At 42.2% G+C, this 27,500-nt stretch overlaps 3 protein-coding genes across 7 annotated transcripts in view; 2 read left to right on the top strand and 1 right to left on the bottom strand.

Annotated features, from left to right (window-relative positions):
• Positions 1 to 2,207: 2,207 nt before the first annotated feature.
• Positions 2,208 to 7,906, bottom strand: LOC132840147 (nuclear receptor coactivator 7). Of its 3 annotated transcripts, none has more exons than XM_060861580.1 (7): positions 7,816 to 7,906; positions 7,137 to 7,284; positions 5,665 to 5,808; positions 4,982 to 5,134; positions 3,422 to 3,517; positions 3,192 to 3,265; positions 2,208 to 2,634 (listed from the first exon to the last, which is right to left on the bottom strand). In XM_060861580.1, the coding sequence occupies exons 1-7, from the start codon at positions 7,839 to 7,841 to the stop codon at positions 2,499 to 2,501; spliced, it is 777 nt and encodes a 258-aa protein (XP_060717563.1). In that variant the 5' UTR covers positions 7,842 to 7,906; the 3' UTR covers positions 2,208 to 2,498. The 3 variants fall into 3 exon arrangements, with proteins under 3 accessions (XP_060717563.1, XP_060717562.1, XP_060717564.1); XM_060861579.1 differs by lacking the exon at positions 7,816 to 7,906 and adding an exon at positions 7,687 to 7,783; XM_060861581.1 differs by lacking the exons at positions 7,137 to 7,284; positions 7,816 to 7,906 and adding an exon at positions 6,250 to 6,959.
• Positions 7,907 to 14,312: 6,406 nt separating this feature from the next.
• cndp1 (carnosine dipeptidase 1) lies at positions 14,313 to 20,875 on the top strand. The gene is made up of 12 exons (XM_060862159.1): positions 14,313 to 14,501; positions 15,474 to 15,584; positions 15,815 to 15,958; positions 16,061 to 16,223; positions 17,386 to 17,474; positions 18,416 to 18,613; positions 18,824 to 18,908; positions 19,280 to 19,440; positions 19,814 to 19,978; positions 20,045 to 20,186; positions 20,398 to 20,545; positions 20,657 to 20,875. The coding sequence occupies exons 2-12, from the start codon at positions 15,474 to 15,476 to the stop codon at positions 20,727 to 20,729; spliced, it is 1,479 nt and encodes a 492-aa protein (XP_060718142.1). The 5' UTR covers positions 14,313 to 14,501; the 3' UTR covers positions 20,730 to 20,875.
• A 2,018-nt stretch (positions 20,876 to 22,893) lies between these two features.
• wdtc1 (WD and tetratricopeptide repeats 1) overlaps positions 22,894 to 27,500 on the top strand; it is a 5,886-nt gene continuing 1,279 nt past the window's right edge. For 2 of the 3 annotated variants that reach the window (XM_060861278.1, XM_060861277.1), the window contains exons 1-13: positions 22,894 to 23,109; positions 23,631 to 23,746; positions 23,920 to 24,003; positions 24,087 to 24,133; positions 24,236 to 24,347; positions 24,824 to 25,011; positions 25,167 to 25,349; positions 25,461 to 25,549; positions 25,746 to 25,861; positions 26,028 to 26,103; positions 26,417 to 26,507; positions 26,597 to 26,764; positions 27,010 to 27,245. In XM_060861278.1, coding sequence (XP_060717261.1) covers positions 23,699 to 23,746; positions 23,920 to 24,003; positions 24,087 to 24,133; positions 24,236 to 24,347; positions 24,824 to 25,011; positions 25,167 to 25,349; positions 25,461 to 25,549; positions 25,746 to 25,861; positions 26,028 to 26,103; positions 26,417 to 26,507; positions 26,597 to 26,764; positions 27,010 to 27,245 — 1,438 coding nt within the window. In that variant the 5' untranslated portion in view covers positions 22,894 to 23,109; positions 23,631 to 23,698. Of the gene's footprint in view, positions 23,110 to 23,630; positions 23,747 to 23,919; positions 24,004 to 24,086; positions 24,134 to 24,229; positions 24,348 to 24,794; positions 25,012 to 25,166; positions 25,350 to 25,460; positions 25,550 to 25,745; positions 25,862 to 26,027; positions 26,104 to 26,416; positions 26,508 to 26,596; positions 26,765 to 27,009; positions 27,246 to 27,500 lie in introns of those variants that run through there. The other variant, XM_060861280.1, reaches the window with a different exon arrangement.

Here is a 27,500-nt window from a genome sequence, read left to right as displayed (position 1 = left end):
TTCCACATAAATCAGTTCTTCATATAGAAAACTGTAACACAATTTCACTTTATTGAAAGCATTTGTAACACGAATGAATCAGAAATTAATCAAAATTTCATTTTTTTACATGAATATAGTACTATATTTACATGAATATAGTACTATACACAGGTTATAAAATTATAACCAAAAGGTGAAAAAATGGCTGCAATGATAATAAAAAAGTATAAATAAAATACATCCTACACATTACTGTAACATGTGTAGTTGTTCATTATAGTAAATTACACTGATGGTTCTAGTCTGCTCTCTCTCTAGCATTTGGTTCTCATCAACATCATCTTCCACCTCCACGCAGATAAAAACTCCTCTATGGGGTTTAAGAAAGGGGAGTATGGAGGCAGGTATAATACTGACATCCTGGGATGTGCCACAAACCGCTCTGTGACTGCAGCAGAGTGGTGGAATGCCACATTATCACACACAACAATGAAGGAGGGGAGTTTGATGCCCTTTGTCTTCTCTCCTCTGCTGGCACAAGTCGAATATGTGGGTCATTTAGAAACTAAATGAGCCTCTCTGTATTGTAGGGGCCAATGAGTGGTTTGTGTAACAGAAAACCTTCATTGGACATTGCTGCACACATGGTGATGTTACAGTAGCTCCCCTTTGGCCTGGGACCTCCACAGTCGCTCTCTGTCACATTACATTTCTTCCCCTGCGTCGTGTTTTTGCCAGGTTAAATCCAGCTTCATCCACAAAGATAAAAGTATGTGGAGTTCGTCTGGCTTCCATCTCCGTTACCCACTAAACTGCAGACAGTTTCACAGTAATTGACATTATGCATCAATGTGTATGTACCCTGTTTGGCTACTGAACAGACATCTTACCTGGACATATTGATACTGGAGTTCTTTCACACGTTCACTGTTTCTCTCAAAGGGTACAGTGTACAGTTGCTTCATCCTTATTTTATGTTTCTCTATGACTCTGGCAATTGTTGTTGTGCTAACCATATTCACATTTTCAAAAGTGCGATTGTCTACCAGCACTCTATCCCCAATTTCCCGCAGTTTTATAGCATTGTTGGCAATTACCATATCCACAATGGCAATTTCCTGTGTATCAGAACAGATTCTGCCTCTCCCTCCTCTCGTGGGCAACCTTTGGATCCTACAGTAAATCACAACTATTACTGTATTGTTTTTTATTGCAATTAGCTTGTAATGATTATTTTTTTCATTTTTGGCTATAAAATTGAGAATATTATAAAATAATTACTGCATAAATGCTTGGAATTTGCCATCATTCTGTTTTGAATGTGGTTTTAATCATTTTGAATGCAGTGTGTTAGCATTAGAAAAATGTGCTGAAAATACATAGTATTTTGCATGTTGTGGAGTACGAATGGGAAAAGAGTTCCTGAATTTTGAAAAGTGTGGTCACTGAATGCATTTTGTCTGAAAGCAATGAAAAATGGTTCACAGTTTGGTCTGCATTGACTTCTGTTTCGCAGACTGTGTGAAGAGTTTTGGAAAATGTGGTATCAGTATTGAACAATGTTTATTAGCAACTGGAAAAAACTGTAATAGCTTAATAGCTTGTGTGATGTCCCCCCTGTGTGTGTGTGTGTGTGTGTGTGTGTGTGTGTGTGTGTGTGTGGTGTCTTCTCGAAGCTCCAGGTTCCATCCTGAGTCATGGTTCTTCCTTCATGTGGGTTTCCACTAGGTTCTTTGGTTTCCTCTCAAAAACAAGTATGTGTATTAGTTACATTAAATTACCCACTGAGTGTTAATGTGCGTGTTAGTGTGTGTTCTAGGTGCTGTGTGATGGACTGGTACTGTAGGACATCCAGAGAGTCTTTCAGCCCGGTGCGGAGTGTCCCCAGAATACTCTCTGTTATGGAGAAAAGCTCTTAGTGTAAGTGAGAGAGACTCAGAGAGGATTTTCAGTGTACTGTAACAGTGTGTAGACACCAGGCGAGTCTCAGCCTGTTCCTCACAGAGCTCAGCTGCAGCTCATGTTAAGGTTTAAGCTGCTGCACTTAAATAAAAGGTTCGAATTTCACTGAAAGAAAATGTTAATGATTTTACATCATAGGAACACAACATTCATTCACTTATACACCATAAACACACAATGATTTGCATTATATGTTTATATGTGTGTGTGTGTGTGTGTGTGTGTGTTTGTTCAATCCCAGATGAAGGACAATCCAGAAAGAATTCACCAGGAAAAACAGCTTTTATTGCAGTAACAGAATCAGTGCCTGCACTGACAGATAAAAACACTGCAGTACAAAACTATAATTTAACAAACAGATAAAAATGGAAATATAAAACTGTACACATTTATACTATTTAACAGTATTACATTTTTTTCCTACACACACACACTAAGTAAAGAGGGTGTGTGTGCATGTGTGTGTAAATTGTGTGTTTTCTTAATTGCACTGTAAATTGTGTGTGATTGATATGGACACATTCAGGATGGGGTTCTCTTGTGAGTTCTCATGTTCACTGGAAGCTCCACACCTCAAGGGCCTGCACTCTGAAGTCATGATGAGGAGACAGAGGAGTGTTACAGAACGTGTTACAGGAGAAGGTCGAACCCCGGAGAAGATCTGAGTCCAACCACAACCCAAATGGGCCTCTGGACACACACACACACAAACACACTTTTGATTATAAACAACAAAACTATAGACTGTGTGTATGTGTGTGTACTGTATGTGTGTGTATGTGTGTGTGTGTGCTGATGTCCTGTACAGTATATTCATTAAAGTCCCTAATAATCTTACACTAATAATCTGATTATCTCAGCAGGTATCTGATTATTAGTGTGTTCATGTAAACAGCATCAGATTAAAGTGAATACTGAATTTTATGAAATCTGATAAACACCTGGATTTTATGTGAATAATCAGATTATTCGGTGTGTTTTTAGTCTGATTATTTTGATATATCTGTAAACAAAATGTGTAACTGTAAAGACTGTAAAACAGTTGAGTGTTTAGTGCACACAGTCTGCGCTAAAGCTGTGTATAAAGTCAAGTGTTGTGGTGTTTATCAGGAGATAAATCTGTTACAGAGACTTCTAATTAAATAGAAGTTAAATTAATTAAATATCCTGTATTGTTGATAAAACTTTTAATCAGATTTCCGACATGCATATAAATGTGTCAGTGAAGTGACTCTGAAACGACTCACCCTCCTGCTCCGAGCTGCAGAGAGTCGAGGAATCCTCTCACAAAGTATGAGTTCTCTCCACTCCACCGGAACATCTACACACACACACACACACACACACACACACACACACACACGCAGATCAGTAAAGATCAGTAAACCTCCTCTGTGAGCCGTACTGTAAATTTGATGACTATGATTAAAGCATGAGTGTTCACTGATTCACTGATCACTGATTCACTGATTCCTACCTTAAACTCAGGGCTGAATGTAAAGAGGAAAGTTTCTCCAGTTCCATAACAGCAATCACTCACTCTGAATGAGTCTGAGGAGAACGCCCCGAATACCTGTACACCATCAACACACACAGAGCCAATTAAATAATAGAAACATGTGCGTGTACCTGGTTTTGTGTGTGTGTACCTGGTTGTGTGTGTGTGTGTACCTGGTTGTGTGTGTGTGTGTGTACCTGGTTGTGTGTGTGTGTACCTGGTTGTGTGTGTGTGTGTGTACCTGGTTGTGTGTGTGTGTACCTGGTTGTGTGTGTGTGTACCTGGTTTTGTGTGTGTGTACCTGGTTGTGTGTGTATGTGTGTGTGTGTACCTGGTTGTGTGTGTGTACCTGGTTGTGTGTGTGTGTACCTGGTTGTGTGTGAGTGTGTACCTGGTTGTGTGTGTGTACCTGGTTGTGTGTGTGTACCTGGTTGTGTGTGTGTGTACCTGGTTGTGTGTGTGTACCTGGTTGTGTGTGTGTGTGTGTGTGTGTGTGTGTGTACCTGGTTGTGTGTGTGTACCTGGTTGTGTGTGTGTGCCTGGTTGTGTGTGTGTGTGTGTGTGTACCTGGTTGTGTGTGTGTGTACCTGGTTGTGTGTGTGTGCACCTGGTTGTGTGTGTGTGTGTACCTGGTTGTGTGTGTGTGTGTGTGTGTACCTGGTTGTGTGTGTGTGTACCTGGTTGTGTGTGTGTGTGTACCTGGTTGTGTGTGTGTACCTGGTTGTGTGTGTGTACCTGGTTGTGTGTGTGTGTGTACCTGGTTGTGTGTGTGTGTACCTGGTTGTGTGTGTGTGTGTACCTGGTGTTGTGTGTGTATGTGTATCTGGTTTTGTGTGTGTGTACCTGGTTGTGTGTGTGTGTACCTGGTTTTGTGTGTGTGTGTACCTGGTTTTGTGTGTGTGTGTGTACCTGGTTGTGTGTGTGTATACCTGGTTTTGTGTGTGTGTGTGTGTGTACCTGGTTGTGTGTGTGTGTGTGTGCCTGGTTGTGTGTGTGTGTGTGTGTGCCTGGTTGTGTGTGTGTGTACCTGGTTGTGTGTGTGTGTACCTGGTGGTGTGTGTGTGTGTACCTGGTTGTGTGTGTGTACCTGGTTGTGTGTGTACCTGGTTGTGTGTGTGTGTACCTGGTTGTGTGTGTGTACCTGGTTGTGTGTGTGTACCTGGTTGTGTGTGTGTGTACCTGGTTGTGTGTACCTGGTTGTGTGTGTGTGTACCTGGTTGTGTGTGTGTAACTGGTTGTGTGTGTGTACCTGGTTGTGTGTGTGTACCTATTTGTGTGTGTACCTGGTTGTGTGTGTGTAACTGGTTGTGTGTGTGTACCTGGTTGTGTGTGTGTGTACCTGGTTGTGTGTGTGTACCTGGTTGTGTGTGTGTACCTGGTTGTGTGTGTGTACCTATTTGTGTGTGTACCTGGTTGTGTGTGTGTAACTGGTTGTGTGTGTGTACCTGGTTGTGTGTGTGTACCTGGTTGTGTGTGTGTACCTGGTTGTGTGTGTGTGTACCTGGTTGTGTGTGTGTACCTGGTTGTGTGTGTGTGTACCTGGTTGTGTGTGTCCTGTATCAGCAGCAGTACAGGTTGTTGGATTTCAGCTGTTTTCCTGTACAGTGTTTTCAGACTTGTGCCGTGAATTTCTGTGCTATAAACCAGCTGCCAGGGAGAACACTGAAGACGAGCTGGGAGATGTGGAGCTATCTGTCACACACACACACACACACACACACACACACACACACACACATTTCATTCAGCTTTAAATGAACGGTCTAAAGTGTTCCAAACAGTTCTTTGTTCCCTGTAGATCATGTGAAGGCAGAGTGCTGTGGCTTTACTGGTTCAGCTTTATACAAATGAGTTCATTTAGTACATCATCTGACTTAATAAATTTTTTTTATTATTATTATTATTATCATTATCATTATTATTATTATTATTATTATTATTATTATTATTATTATTATTACAAAATGTATAAATTGTATAAATTATTGAACTCATTAAGAAGTGTGTTAAGAGTCTTGTTAAGAAGGCTAGCTGCTTAGCTGAGCAAACACTCTGAGCTGCTACGGCATTAACGGACGGATCATTTACTTCCCTAAAAGCACATTAACACACATTCACTACATAATACTCCACCCCTGACCACACACACCAACACCACTGGTGTCATGCTCCCTTAGCACTGATCACTAAAGGAGTGAACAGATTGGTGAAGAGATGCTCACCTTTTCTAGGTGATGTTCCCTGAGGATGTGACTGTCCTGTGTCAGCACAGGAAGTGTGTCCTCAGTGTCCTTGTTCTCAGATGTTGACACGCACTGAGAGCTGCACACACTCTGGGAACACGTAGCCCCCCTCACTGTGATGATCTGCACACGACAAGAAGGAGGATAATATTTAATCCAACACACGTATCTCAGTGTAAATATGTTCTCTTAAGTTAATATATTAATACGCTATTTAAGTTATTATTATTATTATTATTATTATTACAACACTACTACTACTACTAATAAGGAGAAGTTAAATGAGGATGCACCGTTACCTCCACTCACCTGCTCACAAGCTACAAACCTGATCATTCACATGTGTTTTAAATGTCTTATAAATATGTAATTGTGTGTTGTGGATTTGGTGCATTAATATTGGCACACTAACGCTTTAGTATTCCTGTTGCACAATGGCACGTGACATTGAATTTTAGAAACATGAAACTGAAAAAGAGAATCTTCTGATTTGAACAAAGATTAAACTAAAATGGAATTAAACTAAGATTAAACTTGCTTTAGATCTTAGATCTCTGCGCTCACCTGTACATACGGTTCCTCACAGCCTTTGCAGAAGAACAGAATCTTTATGTTCTCCTCGGTTCTCTCTCTTCTACTGACTCTGTGTTTCAGTAACATAATAACATAATAGAGTGAAGTGTGTGTGTGTGTGTGTTCAGTGCCGCAGGGTTGTAGTTATGTGTGTGAATATAATTGAATGTCTCTGCTCTTTATACTCTTCCACCCACATTCACAATAATTGGCTGGATTTTTCCCTCTGTGTTTTTACCTCCTCTCGTCTGTTAGTCGTCTGGTGGGTTTGTGTGATTTACAGTAAACGGCTGGAAAACACACAGCCACACAGAGGAAATGAAACTTAACAAAGAAATGGAACAGGCAAAGGTGGGTGGTGTGGTATGGTGTGGTGTGAATACATTTTATCTTCTCTGAGTGAAAGTGGAGTGTGTTAATTTTTGGAGTGTGTGTTTGAGATCAGACACAGCTAAATCTGATCCATGAGAATCACAATGTGACAAAACCACTACGTCGGATTTGTACAGAAATCCCTCAGATCTTGTGTTATTGTTATTTCTAATGTCAGAGAGACTTCAGTGTGCACCTCTGAGATGAGGCTCGAGTTAATGTTAGCTAGCATAGTATACAGCTAAACACAACAGCAGCTGAAGGCTCAGATCTGATTGGTCAGAAGCTGCATTACTTCTGTTTGACTGCACAGCTCGGGCAGCAGCTCCAGTTTATTAACGCTCTTACTCGAGAATGTAGTTCAACTCAACTCAATTAAATACTGTAACATGTGGGGTAGGACTCTCCATTGTGAGATGTGTGTTTGTGTGTGAGTGGGTGTGTGTGTGCGTGTGTGTATGATGTGGTGAAGGAGTCTCCAGTGTAAAGAGATTTAAAATTCTCACATTCCAGTGTTCAGGCTCCGGGTCTCTCAGCAAGCTGTCAATCTCAGCCAGTTCTTTCTTATCAACCAATAAGAAGCCGTGTTTCCTGCGGGGATCACCGTAGATGTTTGGAGACCACTGAACGAAAAACGTATAGAGATGATCCACTCTGAGGGAAAACATTAGAATCATTCAAACATTTATTCATTTACAAGACACACACGAGAACATATACTACATGGCCAGAAGTATGTGCACCCCTGAGCCCCACACCCACATGTGCTTCTTTGTCTGAAGCAATTGTATAGAACATCTCTGTGTGCTGGAGCTTACAGTTTCCCTTCACTGGAACTAAGAATCTCAAAGCCCCATAGCCACCAAGCTCCAACATCTAGTGGAAAACTCTTACAGAAGAGTGGAGCTGACTGTACAGATAAGGGAATCAATCTGGAACAAAATGTTTTTTTCTCTCTGAGATTTCACACAATAAGCTTCAGAATTATTAACCCTTTGAGGAAAATAAGGAAAAATTAATTTATAAAAACTATTTCCCACTAAAACAGAATCTTACTTTATACTGCTGTCACTGGTGTGACTCAGTGCCATGGTGAGGAAATTTCTCAATTCTTCTGTTAGTGTTATGCTGCAGTGCTGCAAACCTAAATCATTCATCTTATATCATTAAATAAAATTGACTCACTCTCCCACGCTGTAGGCCACACCCATGATGGACAGATTAGAGAAGACAAGGTTCAGGAGTTTCCAGTGCAGTTCACAGCCTACACACCTCAATCTGCAATCAGCTATTATAATCTCTCTGATGAAATCCCTGCTGCTCTTATATAACCACGGCACAGAGTGACTCATTAACTCACTACTAACTCAATATTAACTGATGATTAACCCAGGAGCAAATCTGCAACGTGCAGAACGAGCAAATTCTGCAAACTTTGCTATGCCATGCTGCATGTTTAGTTTAAATCTCCCTCAGTCATCTCTCTCCTTCTCTCTCTCTCTCTCTCTCTCTCTCTCTCTCTCTCATTTAATTTCATTTCATTTCATTTCATTTCATTTCATCAAGCTTTATTGGCCTGCATGAGTGTGTGTGTGTCTGTGTGTGTGCGAGCATGTGTGTGTGTAAGTGTATGTGTGTGAGTATGTGTGTGTATGTGTGTGAGTGTGTATGTGTGTGTATGTGTGAGTGTGTGTGTGTTTATGGCACAGTTATTGTCCCAACTCAAAACCACTGTAACACAACGCAGTAACACAAATCTGTAACACGCCTCAGTAACACGCCTCAGTAACACGCCTCAGTAACACGCCTCAGTAACACGCCTCTGTAACACGCCTCTGTAACACGCCTCTGTAACACGACTCAGTAACACGACTCAGTAACACGCCTCTGTAACACGACTCAGTAACACGACTCAGTAACACGCCTCTGTAACACGATTCTGTAACACGCCTCAGTAACACGACTCAGTAACACGCCTCTGTAACACGACTCAGTAACACGCCTCAGTAACACGACTCAGTAACACGACTCTGTAACACGCCTCAGTAACACGACTCAGTAACACGACTCAGTAACACGCCTCTGTAACACGACTCTGTAACACGCCTCTGTAACACGACTCTGTAACACGACTCAGTAACACGACTCTGTAACACGACTCAGTAACACGACTCTGTAACACGCCTCAGTAACACGACTCAGTAACATGACTCAGTAACACGACTCTGTAACACGACTCAGTAACATGACTCAGTAACACGACTCTGTAACACGACTCTGTAACATGACTCTGTAACACGACTCTGTAACACGACTCTGTAACATGACTCTGTAACACGACTCTGTAATACAGCTCTGTAACACGACTCAGTAACACGACTCAGTAACACGACTCTGTAACACGACTCTGTAATACAGCTCTGTAACATGACTCAGTAACACGACTCTGTAACACGACTCTGTAACACGACTCAGTAACACGACTCAGTAACACGACTCTGTAACACGACTCTGTAACAGGACTCTGTAATACAACTCTTTAACACGACTCAGTGACACGACTCAGTAACACGACTCTGTAACACGACTCTGTAATACAGCTCTGTAACATGACTCAGTAACACGACTCTGTAACACGACTCTGTAACACGACTCAGTAACACGACTCAGTAACACGACTCTGTAACACGACTCTGTAACAGGACTCTGTAATACAACTCTTTAACACGACTCAGTGACACGACTCAGTAACACGACTCAGTAACACGACTCTGTAACAGGACTCTGTAATACAGCTCTGTAACAAGACTCAGTAACACGACTCAGTAACATGACTCTGTAACAGGACTCTGTAATACAGCTCTGTAACATGACTCAGTAACACGACTCTGTAACATGACTCAGTAACACGACTCAGTAACATGACTCTGTAACAGGACTCTGTAATACAGCTCTGTAACATGACTCAGTAACACGACTCTGTAACAGGACTCTGTAATACAACTCTTTAACACGACTCAGTGACACGACTCAGTAACACGACTCAGTAACACGACTCTGTAACAGGACTCTGTACTACAGCTCTGTAACATGACTCAGTAACACGACTCAGTAACATGACTCTGTAACAGGACTCTGTAATACAGCTCTGTAACATGACTCAGTAACACGACTCAGTAACATGACTCTGTAACAGGACTCTGTAATACAGCTCTGTAACATGACTCAGTAACACGACTCAGTAACATGACTCTGTAACAGGACTCTGTAATACAGCTCTGTAACATGACTCAGTAACACGACTCAGTAACATGACTCTGTAACAGGACTCTGTAATACAGCTCTGTAACATGACTCAGTGACACGACTCAGTAACACGACTCAGTAACACGACTCTGTAACAGGACTCTGTAATACAGCTCTGTAACATGACTCAGTAACACGACTCAGTAACATGACTCTGTAACAGGACTCTGTAATACAGCTCTGTAACATGACTCAGTAACACGACTCAGTAACATGACTCTGTAACAGGACTCTGTAATACAGCTCTGTAACATGACTCAGTAACACGACTCAGTAACATGACTCTGTAACAGGACTCTGTAATACAGCTCTGTAATACAGCTCTGTAACATGACTCAGTAACATGACTCAGTAACTCGATTCAATAACATGACTCTGTAATAGACTCTGGAACACAACTCAGTGTGTCTCTGTGTGTGTTCCACTGCTTGATGTAGTTTAGTTGTTGTAGTGTTACAGGTTGTGAGGTCTGGTTGTTGTGCTAAGCTGGTGCTCCTGATGTAGAAGTGTGTTAGTGTTGAGACTCATCTACAGCTTCTTCTCTACCCAGAACTTCAGCTCTCTGATGTGTATCTAAGCGTATAAGGAACAGCAGTGTATCAAACTTATATTGCACCAAAATATATTAACCACATATACCTCCACACCTCCATCACTACACTGCTACACCTCTACACTGCTACAGAACTACAGAATTGCAGAATTACAATACACCTACATTAGTATACCAGCACACACACTGCTACACCTTCATCACTACACCGCTACACCTTCATCACTACACCACTACACCTTCATCACTACACCGCTACACCTTCATCACTACACCACTACACCTTCATCACTACACTGCTACACCTCCATCACTACACCACTACACCTTCATCACTACACCGCTACACCTTCATCACTACACCGCTACACCTTCATCACTACACTGCTACACCTCCATCACTACACCGCTACACCTTCATCACTACACTGCTACACCTTCATCACTACACTGCTACACCTTCATCACTACACAACTACACCTTCATCAGTACACTGCTACACCTTCATCACTACACCGCTACACCTTCATCACTACACCGCTACACCTTCATCACCACACTGCTACACCTCCATAACCATACTGCTACACCTTCATCACTACACCACTACACCTTCATCACTACACCGCTACACCTTCATCACTACACTGCTACACCTCCATAACCATACTGCTACACCTTCATCACTACACCACTACACCTTCATCACTACACAGCTACACCTCCATCACTACACCACTACACCTCCATCACTACACCACTACACCTCCATCACTACACTGCTACACCTTGTGACTCAGTGGTAAGATTTCAGCCCAGAGTGGAAAGTGCAGTGTATCTGGGTCAGCAGCACAAATCTGACTTTCCAACACACACACACACACACACACACACACACACACACACACACACACAGTAATACTGTGCAAACAGAGAGAGATGCATGTGGGTCAGGTGTTTTATTTCTGCAGGGTGCTGTGTGGAGTAAATGAAGATGATCAGTGGGTTAGGGTTAGACACAAGTTTTACAAAGCAGTTTAAGGCCTGTGCGTATGTATGAAGTGCACACAGGTATTTTTAGAAAGAACAGATTTTACCAGATTTTTAATTGTAATTCAAATTGTAATTTATTTGTATAGCACAAATTGACATTGTCTCAAAGCAGCTTTACAGAACATAAACACAGAATAAAAGGTTAATATAAAGATTAATATAATACTATTTAAATGTTATGTTTAAATGTTTTAATTTATCCCTGATGAGCAAGTCTGAGATGCCTCAGGCAACCATTAATATTGGCCAAGTTACAGTCATATTACATATTCATAGTACAGAGTTATGCTACTGAGTCGTATTACAGAGTCATGTTACTGTGTCGTGTTACAGAGTCGTGTTACTGAGTCATATTAAAGAGTCATGTTACTGTGTCGTGTTACAGTCTTGTTACAGAGTCATGTTACTGAGTTGTGTTACAGAGTCGTGTTACAGAATCATGTTACTGTGTCGTGTTACAGAGTCGTGTTACTGAGTCATATTAAAGAGTCACATTACTGTGTCGTGTTACAGAGTCTTGTTAGTGAGTCGTGTTACTGAGTCATATTAAAGAGTCATGTTACTGTGTCATGTTACAGAGTCGTGTTACTGAGTCGTGTTACTGAGTCATATTAAAGAGTCATGTTACTGTGTCATGTTACAGTGTCGTGATACTGCATTGTGTATTTGCTCTGCTAAGTATCTTGCTCACACAAGCAATGGATCTGGAGGTAACTTCAGTCCAGCAGACTGTCACTTTAAGTCTCTGAATGTTTAACGGAGCGATGCGCTGCCTCAGCGTCTGACTGTGACCTTTAACATCACTGTCTGATCTCCTCAGTCTGACGCCTCAGTCTGCACATCTGTCTTTATACCGTGTCCTGGATTGTGAAAATCCTTCACTTTAGAAATTTCTAATCAATAACTTCTGTGATCATCAGCATCATGATGTTTTCTTAAAGATAAACTGCAGAAAAATGACAAATCTCTCTCTCTCTCTCTAACTACACACTACACACACCTACACTACACACACTACACACATTACACGCTACACACACACACACTGCACACAGCACACTTCATTTGACACTACACACACACTACTCACTACACACATTACACACACACACCACACACACTACACACTACACACACACTACACACACTGAACACAACACTACACACACTGCACACTACATTTGACACCACACACTACACACACTACACACACTACACACACACTGCACACTACATTTGACACTACACACACACACTACCCACTACACACACTACACACACACACACCACACACACTACACACACTGAACACAGCACTACACACACACTGCACACTACACACACTGTACACAACACTACACACTATATATACAAAGCCCCGCCCCTCTTCCGCTATGTAAGCAAAGCTGATAGTTTTGATGTTGGTTTATTCAGTTGAATCATCTGGGAAACTAAAGTGCAAAACTTCTTCTCCTGCTTCCTGGAGTTTTATAATGCTACACAGTGGTGTAGAGTAGTGCAGGAGTGTGTGATTTGGGACACAGCTTGAGTTCCACATGGTCCTCCTGCACACTACAGTTGAGAACTTTTAGCACTCTCTAGTTTACTAAAATGAGGAAGAGCCATGTTCTCTATGTAGGGCACATAAACCTGTGTGTGTAAATGTTTCAGAAGTAAATTTTGTCAGAGGTTTGTCTGTGGTTATCTGCTTGTTTTGTGAGAGTGTTTCTGGGAGAAAATCTGAGATTCTGCAACGAAACTCTGATGAAGAACGACAAATAACAATCACTTCATCAGAACTCTTTCATCTGAGAGAGAAAAAACATCCTGAACATCCTGTCGTGTCTGAGCAGGTGATTAGAGTTCCAGCACGGCTCCCGTCCTGCTCTACACTTACAGCACCCCCCTGTGGAGAAGACTGGAGAAGGTCCTTCTGTGGCACTTTATGTTCACTTTCTTTTTGTTGGATGCTTTATTTATTTGCTGCAGTCCTGCTGCTTCTATGTGGGGTTTCTCCTGTTTCTAGCACATCTGTGATAGCCAGTTTGTCATCTAATACATCCAGTTTATGTTATCTGGCATCACAGTGTAAAGATGTAAAGAATTTAAATAAACTTAAACTTAATTTAAACATGTACAAAATATTCCTACAGTGCAGTCTGGTGTGTGTGCATGTGTTTGTGTGTGTGCGTGTGTGTGTGTGTGTGTGTGTGTGTGTGAGTGTGTGTCTCGGTGTGTGTGTGTGTGTATGTGTTTGTGTGTGAGAGTGTGTGTGTCTCTGTGTGTGATTGTGTGCGTGTGTATGTGTGTGTGTCTCTGTGTGTGAGTGTGTGTGTTTGTGTGTGTGCGTGTGTGTGTGAGTGTGTGTGAGTGTGTGACTCTGTGTGTGTGTGCGCATGCGTTTGTGTGAGTGTTTGTGTATGTGTGTGAGTGTGCGTGCGTGTGTGTGAGTGTGTGTCTGTGTGTGTGTGTGTGTGTGTGTGTGTGTGTGCATGTGTTTGTGTGTGTGAGTGTGTGTGTCTCTGTGTGTGATTGTGTGCGTGTGTGATTGTGTGCGTGTCTCTGTGTGTTTGTGTGTTTGTGTGTGTGTGTGTGTTTGTGTGTGTGTGTGTTTGTGTGTATGACTGTAATCTCATTAAACTCAAAGGTTGATGTTACAGAACAAAGAAATAAATAAATAAAGAATTCACACACACACACACACACACACACACATACACACACACACATATAGAGTAAAGGTCAGAACATATACAGGTGTGTGTGTGTGTCGAGTGCATTCTTCTCCTCCATGTGGAGACTCAGTGTGTGTCTTGTTCTGATTTTGTCCTTGTCAGCGAGTGGATGTGTTTTTTGTCCTGAGCGCATGCTGTGGAGGACAGTATTTAACACTGAGTTGTTCAGGGCTCAAGTGTATGTGTTTATTAGAGCTCCGAGCTGCCACTGCTGAACTGCACGGTATGTTATGGCTTCTATTAGAATTTACTTATAATTCTATATGAATATAATTCATCTTCTTCTGTGCAAATAATGTTCACACACTCAGGAGAACAAGGAGGAGACACAACTTTTTCTTATGTCTTGTGTAAATGCTTGCACAAATTATTTACATGTAAATCCTTTAATATACAGTGTGGTGCGGCCCAGTGTGTGTGTGTGTGTGTGTGTTTGTTTGTGTGTGCCTGTGTCTGTGTGTGTGTCTGTGTCTGTGTGCGTGTGTATGTGTGTGTGTGAGTCGGTGTCTGTGTGCCTGAGTGTGCATGTCTGTGTGTGTGTGTCTGTGTAGTGTGTGTGTGTCTGTGTGTATGTGTGTGTGAGTCTGTGTCTGTGTGCCTGTGTGTCTGTGTCAGTGTGTGTCCGTGTCTGTGTGTATGTGTGTGTGTGAGTCGGTGTCTGTGTGCCTGAGTGTGCATGTCTGTGTGTGTCTGTGTAGTGTGTGTGTGTCTGTGTGTATGTCTGTGTGTGTGTGTGCCTGTGTCTGTGTGCCTGTGTCTGTGTGTGTGTGTATGTGTGCGTATGTGTGTGTGAGTCTGTGTCTGTGTGTCTGTATCAGTGTGTGTGTCTGTGTGCCTGTGTCAGTGTGTGTGTCCGAGTCTGTGTGTATGTGTGTGTGAGTCTGTGCCTGTGTGTGCATGTCTGTGTGTGTGTGTCTGTGTAGTGTGTGTGTGTGTGTGTGCCTGTGTCTGTGTGTGTGTGTGTTTGTGTGTGTGTGCCTGTGTGCCTGTGTGTGTGTGTGTGTGTGCGTATGTGTGTGTGCATGTCTGTTTGCCTGTGTGTCTGTCAGCGTGTGTGTGTGTGTGTGTGTCTGTGTAGTGTGTGTGTCTGTGTGTGTGTGTAAATAATTAGTTTGATTAATCAGTTAATTTAAATGTTTAATTGTTCAATTGATGTTATTAATCTGTTGGTGTGAAACGTGTGTCCTCTCTGCAGATGAAGTGTGTGTGTGTTGTGGTGTTGGTGATGTTGGGAGCAAAAGTTTTCGCGTTCAGGTTTAAGGATCTGACAGACTATGTAGATAAACATCAGGACGAGTACGTACAGGTAAGAAGTAACCTACAGGTTTGTTACATGTTCATGTTCAGCCATTTACTTTCATGCCCTGATCTCTAACAGACGTGTAACAGAGACGTCAGACAGACAGTAAACAGTCAGACAGGTGCGCAGAGAGATAGAAAGATGAACAGATAGAGCGATGTTAGCGTGATGTTCACTGCTTTTCACATTACATCACATGACTTGTTTGTTTGTGTGTGTGTCTGGGTGCATGTGAGACTCTGAGAGACTGGGTGTCTATAGAGAGTGAATCCAGTGATGTCTCTAAGAGGGCGGAGCTACAGCGTATGATGGGTGTGGTGGAGGAGAAGCTGCGCAGTATGAAGGGGAAAGTGGACATGATGGACGTCGGCACTCAGATGGTCACGAATCAGAAACTTAAAGCCATTACAGTCATGAGTGTGTGTGTGTGTGTGAGTGTTCATCACGTATGTTCTAATACCTGTGAATCTCCTGTGGGGCAGCTGGAGGACGGCAGCTTCGTTCCATTACCTAAAGTGGTGACGGCGGTGTTTGGTGCCGATGAGAACAAACACACGGTGTGTGTGTATGGACACGTGGATGTGCAGCCGGCCAAGAAAGAGGACGGCTGGGCCACTGACCCCTACAACCTCACAGAGATTAACGGTGCATTCATTTAATTCTATTCAATTCAATTTATTTGTACAGAGTTTTTAACAATTCCCATTGTCTCAAAGCAGCTTTACAGAAGTGTGGAAACAGAAGAGAGAGAAATAAATAAATAAATAAATAATTTAAAATATAAAACACTATATATTTATCATTATCCCTAATGAGCAAGGCAGAGGTGATGGCTGTGAGGAAAAACTCCCTGAGATGATAAGAGGAACCTTGAGAGGAACCAGACTCAGAAGGGAACCTCATCCTCATTTGGGTGACACTCTACAGTAAATAGTGTAAATGTAAATAATGTCCTTTCTACAACAGTTTATAATAGTGCAGCCGAGAGCTCCTGAGGAACTAATGGGTCATCATAAACTCTGAGTTCAGCACAGACCTGATTGCTGATAAAGACCAGAACATACAGCTGACTGACACAACATTGGTTCAGAAGAAGACATGACGTCTCCTGGTGGCTTCATACACAACAATCCCATGAGACACTGACTGACCATGAAGATCAATCCCTGGCAGGGTGACCACCGGGAGACGAGACTCCAACCAGGGGTAGAACATCAGGATTGATGAAGTAGCTCCGTAAGAAGAGACGATCAGGCCAGGAGCTCAGAACTCTCCTTAGATAACTGGTTTTCTTTATATTGCCGTCACCCATTCGTCCTGCTGTGAGGGCTCTAATGCTGGAGTTGGACGGTTGTTGACTTTGCCTAAGGCATCCAGATTTCCCCTACAGAAACTACACTACTATCACTATCCCCCTCTAGTGTCTGGATTCTCACCTCTAAAGCTAAAATCTTCTCCATCACAGAGCTAACTAACACACACTTAACACAAGTTTTATTAACGCTAATGATGGAGGAAGAATTAGTAAACATGCTGCAGCTCACACACTGGACAAGCTGAAAGTTTGCTATACTTAATAATTAACTTAATAATTTCATCTTCCTCCTTTAAACACTTCAGTTTCATCCTTTAAGTAAAGATTATTACATTACTTCAGCATACAGCTTGCTTAGCGCTATTTATTAATAAAGTTGCTAGTTTAATCACACAGTTTAGCATTTACACATTTCAGGTGGTGTTAATTCCAAACTTCAGCCTTAGCTTTGTGTTATAAACATGTTATTAATGTGGAATATAACCCCTGCAGGAAACCTGTACGGAAGAGGAGCGTCAGATAATAAAGCTCCAGTTCTGGCCTGGATTCATGCAGTGGAGGCGTATAAAGCTCTGAACATGGTGAGAGTTAACACAAATACACACACAAACACACACACATACTAACACACAAACACACACACAAACACACACACACATACTAACACACAAACACACACATACACACACACATACTAACACAAAAACACACACACACTAACGCAAAAACAAACACATACTAACACACAAACACCCACATACTAACACAAACACACACAAAAACACACACATAGTAGCACACACAAACATATACTAACACAAACACACACACACTATCACACACATACACAAACACACACATACTAACACACACACAAACACACACATTCTAACACACAAACACATACTAACACAAACACACGCAAACACACACACACAAACATACACACAAATACACAGACAAACACAGATACACACTAACACACACAAACAAACACAAACACACACATACTAACACACAAACACACACACACATACTAACACACAAACACACACACAAACACATACTAACACACAAACACACACACAAACACACACACCCACATACTAACACAAACACACACAAAAACACACACATAGTAGCACACACACAAACATATACTAACACAAACACACACACACAAACACACACACTATCACACACATACACAAATACACACACACACAAACACACACACATTCTAACACACAAACACATACTAACACAAACACACACAAACACACACACACTAACACACACAAACACACACAAACATACAAACACACACAAAAACACACACAAACGCAGACACACAAAAACACACAAACGCAGACACACAAAAATACACAAACACAAACACATCACATTATTATGCATATTATCATTGTATTGTTGTTACTGTTGTTGTTGTGGTTGTTTTGTTGATGTGATATTGTTGTTGTTGTGTTGTATTGTGTTGTTGTTGTGTTGTGTTGTTGTCCAGGAGCTGCCAGTGAATGTGAAGTTCCTGATAGAGGGGATGGAGGAGACGGGTTCAGATGGTCTGGATGTTCTGGTGGAGGCTCAGAGAGATGAGTTTTTCTCTGATGTGGATTGGATCGTTATCTCTGACTGCAGCTGGCAGAGTTCTCGCCCTGCTCTCACCTACGGCACCAGAGGAAACTGTTACTTCTTTGCTCAGGTTTCAGACCAATATGATTTATTCTCTACATGAATCCTACATAAAGCCTTTCCTCTGGCTGCTACATACTGCAGAGAAATTTTATTTTATTCTTCACTCAACAATAAAATTACATTCTTAACTCATACAGAAACCTCCTAAGTGTTAAGTGACCTGGTTCAGTGTGTAAAAGGGTTGTGTGTGTGTGTGTGTTGTGTCGTGTGGTGTCAGGTGGAGGGGCCGAAGCAGGATTTACACTCCGGAGTGGACGGAGGAGCCGTGATTGAGCCCATGACCGACCTGATCGCAATTCTAAGTGCTTCCTCAATTCTACTTTAAAACCAGAGCTGCTTTTATTATTGATCTGTTCACCATCTCATCACTGACATGAGTGAACAAACACACACACTCAGAGACACACAGATACACACTCAGACACACATACACACACAGATCCATGCTCAGACACACACATAGATACACTCTCTCACACACACACACACACACACTCACAGACACACACAGACACACACATACACACACAGATCCACGCTCAGACACACACACAGATACACTCTCTCACACATACACACGCACACACTCACAGACACACACAGACACACACACACATAGTGTGAGAAACTGGTCTATACTCTAACAGTATAACATAAATTTTTTGACACGCAGACACGCTGATCAGTGCGAGCGGTCAGATCCTGATTCCCGGGGTCACAGACGCAGTCGCAAACTTCACTGAACAGGAGAAGAAGAGTTACGAGGAGGTGGATTTTGATCTGGAGACTTACAAGAGCACGATCGGTGTTGATGCACTGATGTATGACAATAAGGTCAATATTTAATGAGGCATAAAGTTATTTGACTAAAATGTTTCACAGCAATGTTTCAGTGTCTCAGAGACTCTCGCTGCATGTTGTTTGTTGTGACCTGGAGCTGCTCTCTCTATCATTAACACACACTGACTGAAGGTTAATCACACTACTGCTGATAAATTAACCTATTCATATTACTTTTGCATTAACCCCACCCACTATTTTACATATGCACATCAAACAGACACAATGTGTTATATTGCTCATGTGAAGGAATATTAAACCCTTTAAAACATCAGGATGTGATCTCGCATTAATCTGCTGCTGATGTGGTAAAACGTCCCGCTGCCTGTCCGTGTGTTAACATGTACGTGATCTCAACATCACTCAGGTTGACCTTCTGGCTCATCTGTGGCGTTTCCCCACCGTCTCCATCCATGGCATCGAGGGTGCGTTCTCCGGCCCCGGAACGAAAACCGTCATCCCCGCTAAAGTCACGGCCAAATTCTCCATCCGGCAGGTTCCCAACATGGAGCTTGCATTGGTGGAGAAACAGGTAGCAGAAGGAAAGTTTTACTGAAGTAAACTCTTTTCCACACAAACACCGTGTCTCTCTGTCCAGGTAACAGATCACCTGCACACCGTGTTCAGTCAAAGGAAGAGTCCAAATAAGCTCAAGGTGAAGATGATTATCGGAGCGAAGCCGTGGTTAGCAGACCCCAAGCACGCGCTGTACGAGGCCGGGAAGAGAGCAGTGAAGAGAGGTCAGATTCACATCATCACACGATGACATCATCATGACATCATGTCATGTCTTCACATTTCACTGCTCACATGCCTCAGCATGATGAAGAACACTGTTCCTTACCAACTGTAACGCTGTCTGATTGATTCTTGTGGACACAGTGATGTGTTCTCAGAGGAAGCTGTGACATCACTAACACTGATCGCAGTACTAACATAATCCTGCTGCAGTGTTTAGAGTTGAGCCGGAGCTGATCCGAGAGGGGGGGACGATTCCCATCGCTCGCACCTTCCAGGACGTCACAAAGAAAGACATCATCATGCTGCCCATCGGAGGCTTTGATGACGGCCTTCACTCTCAGAACGAGAAAATCAGCAGGTCGGTTCAAACAGAAGTGAAACCAGCAGGATGGATGGAGACTGTGGCTAAATCTTTCTAATGAGATGTAACTGAGAGAAGGTGCTGTTTCTGCATGGTTGTGTTTTTCAGGTATAACTACATCGAGGGAACAAAGTTGTTCATGGCTTACCTGCACGAGGTTTCACAAATACAGAAGAATTGAACTCGTCTACACGTTGGCCTGTGATGACATCCTTAAATAATCACACACTTTTATGGATGTTCTGACTTCCCGTTTGTTCATTAATTTTCTCCTTTCTCTCTCTCTCTCTCTCTCTCTCTCTCTCTCTCTCTCATATATATATATATGTCATAATAAATTTCAGAGCTGAAATAAAGTACATTACTTCCCTAAAGATCAAAAATGCACGTGCTGAAGAGTCTTTAGAAATATTCTATCTTAAAAATATATCAATAAAAACACATAATGTCACTGACACAATGACAACTGTCTTTATTTTAAGTGGAATTGTTTTTTATTAATTATAATTTCTGTCAGTATTTAAACCTTAACAAAAATACACTGGTCAAAAAAAATAACGTAACTTTTCAAAATGGCACCAAAAATCAGTCATATATTGAAACTACAGTCTGATGTGACTTACATGAACTTCATCACAGTAACTCATAACATAAGTCAGTAGTGTGGCAGCTTAGCGGTTAAGGTGTTAGACTACTGATTGGAAGGTTGTGAGTTCAACTACCAGGTCCAACATGCTGCCTCTGAACAAGGTAGACCTCCACCTTTCCAGGTGTTCCTCCACCTGCTCTCTACTCTACAGATCACAATGTCATCCACAAACATTATTATCCACAGAGATTCCTGTCTGACTTCGTCTGTCAATCTGTCCATCACCACAGCAAACAAAAAGGGACTCAAAGCCGACCCTTGATGTAGCCCCACCTCCACCTTAAACTCCTCTGTCTGACCTACAGCACATCTCACTGCTGTCATACTCCTCTCATACATATCCTGAACTTCTCTGATGTACTCCTGACATCCTCATACAATACCATAGCTCTTCTCTTGGCACGCTGTCTAGACTCGGCCGATACAGTATGGAATTCACACTGACGATTCGCATATTTAAATTTGGCACATTTTATACCGGATGCGCCTTCCTGATGAAACCCTCTCTATTTATCAGGGCTTGGGTCCGGCACAGAAATCACTGGCTTGCAACCCTGTGGATAGATTTAATTGCTCAGTTGTATAAAAGATAAATGTAAGTCGCTCTGAATGAGGGCATCTACCACATGCAGTTAATATAAATGTAATGCTTTTGGCCCCCAACATGTCTTCATGCTCTCCTCCCAGACCTGCATCTGTGAGATCCTCGACAGTCTGTGATGCTAGTTGGTGGCTTTGAATGAAAATAGCTGAGATACATAACGTCCGAGACGTTAACGTGGATTATGGGAAACATGATCCAGAAATTGCCTGGCATTGTCATGCACCAGTCAGAACCCAGGGCCCATGCAGACCCTGAGGATTTTATCCTTTCATACAGGAGACTTTTATTTTGTAGTTTTCAAAACAGATTTGAAGGCTGAAGGTTGCCAGGTTGGGCTATTTAAGAAATCAAACTAATTCCCTTTGAACTGCGACATCTATAATATTATGAGGATCACATGCTTTATTTCAGACAAAAAGAAACCACACAAACAATGGAATTTTTTTGTCTACACTTATTTTCTGCACCATGTGTAGTCCTGAAGGATGTGCTTTAAATTAAAAGAGATTAGAATCATGTTATCCATTAAAAGAAATAGAAACAAATCTGTATCCTATGTATTAAATTATCTATTCTTAACCACTGCATGTCCAACACTCTGACCACACACTAACTAAAACCACACACTAACTAAAACCACACACTGATTAACACCACACACTGATTAACACCACACACCGATTAACACCACACACTATTAAGTGAAGTACATCATGTGAACTGCTGAAACCCATGAAATCATATATTTATCTGGACCAGTATTTATTTATGAGATGTTTATGAGGGTTCTGTGCTCTTGTGTGATGTGTAGATGCAGCCCCTGACATCCACACACACACACACACACACACACACACACACACACACACACACACACAAAAACACACACACATCCCTACACATAATCCTACACCACTCAGCACCGCATTTAAGTACGAAGATATTTCATGTTTAATCCTTTACTTGACATAAATTACACTCTACTGATTTACTTTTAATAACATAAACAATGTCCCCTGCTCACTAACTAGTGCACTGGTTGTGTAATAGGGAGTGGTTTTGATAACAGACGTGTTTTTGTGTGATCTGGCAACCCGTGTCAAAATGAAACCAGAGCACTACCTGTTTAGCTTAGCTTAGCTTAGCTTAGCTTGTGCGTTTAAAATAGCCGAATCAGCTGATCTGAACAGTGTTATTATAAAGATTCAAGCGATTTAACTATAAAACGTTTTTAACACGCCATATTGTTAAAGTGGAGACAAACACAGACTCACAGCCTAACGACATACGCAAGTCAAGCTTTAACAGGTAAGCTAATGCTAATTACGCAGCTAACAGTGTAGTTAATAATACTTAACTATACATGATTCTTTTCACAGGAGGAATAAAAACAGATTAGACACGTGTTTAAAGTCAGTAAAGGGTTCGAGTACAGCAGGGTGCGAGGCTAGTCACAGTTAGCAAACATGACATAATGCTAAGCTAATTGTTTGCTATTTACAGAGGCTGAGACTGTGGGAATGACTTTAATGACACATCAGGAAATGTTTATAATAGTGAAATGTCACAGTTTAAAGAAGCGACTTAATGCTGTAGAGAAAGTTAATGTGTTTATGTTTATATAAAATTATTTAACCTTTACATTTGATCGTCAGGAAGAGAGAGTAAAGTGATTAAATATAAACTAATCATCACAGAACAGATTCCTCCTAAGAAAATAATCATGTTTTCTTTTTATTTAAATCACTTTGTCCGATTTAGTAGCTTTTAGTGTATTTGTGTCTGCGTCACTTCCTGCCTTTATTCTGTAATGATTGCTGTGTGCTCAGGCACCTGATGACCTCTGACCCCTGTGTTTACTGGCGTGAGGCCATGATCAGTGTTACACTGTGAAGCCATGAGTCAGAGGAACATCGCTGCTGACCTACTGAACAGAAAAATCCGGGTCAGAACACACACACACACACACACACACACACAGAGTGAGCAGGGTATGGTTCACTATGTAGGGTGTGAAGTATCCACTCTGTAGTGCACTACATGTAACGGAATAAAGCAGATGTGTTTCTAAAGTGTGTGTGTGTGTGTGTGTGTGTGTGTGTGTGTGTGTGTGCGCAGGAGAACAGGGCTCTGAGTTTTCAGAGACACTACCATGTGACTGACCCGTTTATAAAGCGACTTGGCCTGGAGGCAGAGCTCCAGGTGAACATCATTACACAACATGTGTGTGTGTGTGTGTGTGTGTTCTTGTCCCACACTCAGTGTTTCTCTGTGTGTTGTTTCAGGGTCACTCGGGGTGTGTGAACTGTCTGGAATGGAATGAGAAAGGAGAGTGAGTAGTAATACAGAGGCTACGTCTACTTCACTGATATTTAGAGCCTCCTTACTGAGCGAGTTAACGTGCGTGTGTTCATTCGTCTGTGTTTGTGTTCAGCATATTAGCGTCAGGGTCTGATGATCAGCATGTGATGGTGTGGGATCCTTTCAGACACAGGAAGCTGATGAGCATGCACACGGGTCATGCTGCTAACATCTTCTCCGTCAAGGTAAAGTCGATTGTAAACGTCATCATCAGCGTGTCATCATGTCACTCATCGTGTCACTCATCGTGTCACTCATCGTGTCACTCATCGTGTCACTCATCATGTCACTCATCGTGTCACTCATCGTGTCACTCATCGTGTCACTCATCATGTCACTCATCATGTCACTCATCATGTCACTCATCATGTCACTCATCATGTCACTCATCATGTCACTCATCATGTCACTCATCATGTGTTTATCTGCAGTTTTCTCTTGTTTATAAAAGGTTGTTGGTTTTTGAGGTGCATTACTCTATGACTATAGCCTTTATAAGAGTGTTATAAATGTCCTTAGTGATGACCCGCCCTGCTCTCTGATTGGCTGCTGGTGTGTGAATGAGCAGATGCAGTGTTTTGGTGTTTATTAACAGGAGATGAAATAAACCTGTTTACTTTTTGTGGGTTCAGTTAGTTTAAAGGTTATATGTCACGTGTAGTTCCTGCCACACTCTGGAGATCGGATCTTGGTGACCGGAGCTGCAGATACCAAGGTCCACGTTCATGATGTGACGGTACAGGAGACGATCCATATGTTCTCTGATCACACTAACAGAGTGAAGCGCATCGCCACCGCCCCCATGTGGCCAAACATGTTCTGGAGTGCGGCCGAGGACGGCATCATCAGGTACACGAAGACAATGAGAACAAAGCAGTTGTGTGTGTGTGTGTGTGTGTGTGTGTGTGTGTGTGTGTGTGTGTGTGTGTGTGTGTGTGGAATTGTACAGGTGATGGAGGTAATGTTTAACACAATCTCTCTTTCCTGTGCACACATCCACACAGGCAGTATGATCTGAGAGAGAGCAGTAAACGCTCAGACGTGTTAATTGATCTGACAGAGTACTGTGGTCAGCTGGTGGAGGCCAAATGTCTCGCTGTGAACCCGCGGGATAATAACTACCTCGCTGTGGGAGCTAATGGCCCATTTGTACGCCTGTATGACATCCGCATGATCCACAACCACAGGTCAGCACACATACACTCACATAGCAGCCATTCATAGTGACCGGGAAAGCCTTAACAAGTAGAGATAAGTGTGTGTGTGTGTGTGTGTGTGTGTGTGTGTGTGTTCCACAGGAAGGCTCTTAGTCAGAGTGCAGAAGTTCACACTTTCTGTGATAAAACGAAGCCCATCCCTGATGGAGCAGGACAGTACTACGTGGCAGGTAAGAACTGAATGTGCTTTACATCACACTGCTGCTGAGTTCTGATTGGTGGTCAGGTGTTGATGAATTCTCTCTAACAGCAGCTTTTACAGTAGCAGGAGTTTATATTAATGAGCCACTCTGATAACTTATGGTTTCCATAGTAACAGCTCATTCACAGGGACATGTACAGCTGATATGGTCTCCTTCTCTGTAGGTCACCTCCCAGTGAAACTGCCAGATTATAACAACAGGCTCCGTGTGTTGGTGGCCACGTATGTGACGTTCAGTCCTGATGGGACGGAGCTGCTGGTTAATATGGGTGGAGAACAGGTGAGGAGGTGTTCTGATTATGGGCGGAGCTTAGGTTACACTGGATCAGCCAATCCTAAACTTGATAATGCTACTTCACTACTAACTTCTCTTATTAACCTAATTAAATCACTTTGATGAACAAACGTGTGTGTGTGTGTGTGTGTGTGTGTGTGTGTTCTGTAAGGTGTATCTGTTTGATCTGACGTTTACACAGAGACCGTACACCTTCCTGCTGCCGAAGAAGTGCCATTCCTCAACAGGTGACGTCATCATTATTATTCTTACCTTATTTACTTTACTGTGTGTGTGTGTGTGTGTGTGTGTGTGTGGTAGATTCCAGTCACTACATGAGTGCTGAAGTGCAGGTTTAGAACATGTACACACACTACACAACTCTGCTGGAGTCATTTTATTCCAGATGAATCCTTTGAGCAGACGGAATTTAGTGAGCTGTGACTCCAGAGAGTCTGGAACATATTTTAATTATTAAAATTGATTTATTTTTATTGTATTTGATGCATTCTGACTTGTTTATTACTTTCATCTGTTAACTAGTTGTTAATGTTTCTGCAGAGGTGCAAAATGGGAAAACCACAAACGGAGTTTCTAACGGAATTCATCTTCCTGTCAACTGCCTGAAACTTGCTAATAACAAACCCTGCAGGTACGTGACCTCACCGTCAGGTGTAGTTTATACATGCAAAGGTGATCTAAGTGCTGTGACTCTTAACATCCACTCTGTGTGTGTGTCAGTGAGCTGCCTCCCCACCTTGAGCGCATTAAACAGCAGGCTAATGATGCATTTGCGCGTCAGCAGTGGACTCAGGCCATCCAGCTGTACAGTCTGGGGATCCACACCACAGGACAGAGCAACGCCATGCTGTACGGGAACCGCGCCGCTGCCTACATGAAGCGCAAATGGTGTGGAAATCAACCTTTTATTTCATAAATACATCACAGCTTCATACACAATGTTGGAGTAAATTGAGCAGAACATCAGAGTGAGAAGCAGAGCTGAATGTGATGGTCACTTTTCTGTATAATCATCATCTTTGAGCTCTGAAGTTTTGGAGAAACTGTAGTTAAATAGTAGCTTTAAGTTCTGTCATATTCTGATCATCTCTCTCTACCTGTGATGTTAAAGGCTCTAATCTGTCCTCTGTCAGGGACGGGGATCATTACGATGCTCTGCGTGACTGTCTGAAAGCTCTGTCTCTGAACCCGGCTCATCTGAAGGCTCACTTCCGGCTGGCACGCTGTCTGTTTGAGCTGAAGTACGTGGCTGAGGCTCTCGAGTGTCTGGATGACTTTAAAGGGAAATTTCCAGAACAGGCTCACAGCAGTGCCTGCAGCGCCCTCGACAAGGACATCAAAGCTGCTCTGTTCTCTAAAAATGACTCTGGTGAGGCTCTGCATTTTATTGGATAGCAGCTGCTGTGATACAGGATTTAATGAGTAATACTTGTGTTTCTGTATGAAATCTATTAGCCAGAGAGCTACACAATAAGCTCACTGCAAAGGAACCATTCATCAGGCTTTATAATGATCAGTTTAGTGGAAAAGGAATTTCAGCAAAATGTTATTAATATGGAAAGAATAAGATGCATTAAAAGCGGTCAGGATTCGTTAAGGGTTAGAGTTAAGCAGCACGACATGG

This window comes from Tachysurus vachellii, chromosome 25 (assembly GCF_030014155.1).
Source record: "Tachysurus vachellii isolate PV-2020 chromosome 25, HZAU_Pvac_v1, whole genome shotgun sequence".
Taxonomy (NCBI): Eukaryota; Metazoa; Chordata; class Actinopteri; order Siluriformes; family Bagridae; genus Tachysurus; species Tachysurus vachellii.
Note: the sequence above shows the minus strand (reverse complement) of the source record. Positions and strands in the feature narration are given on the sequence as shown.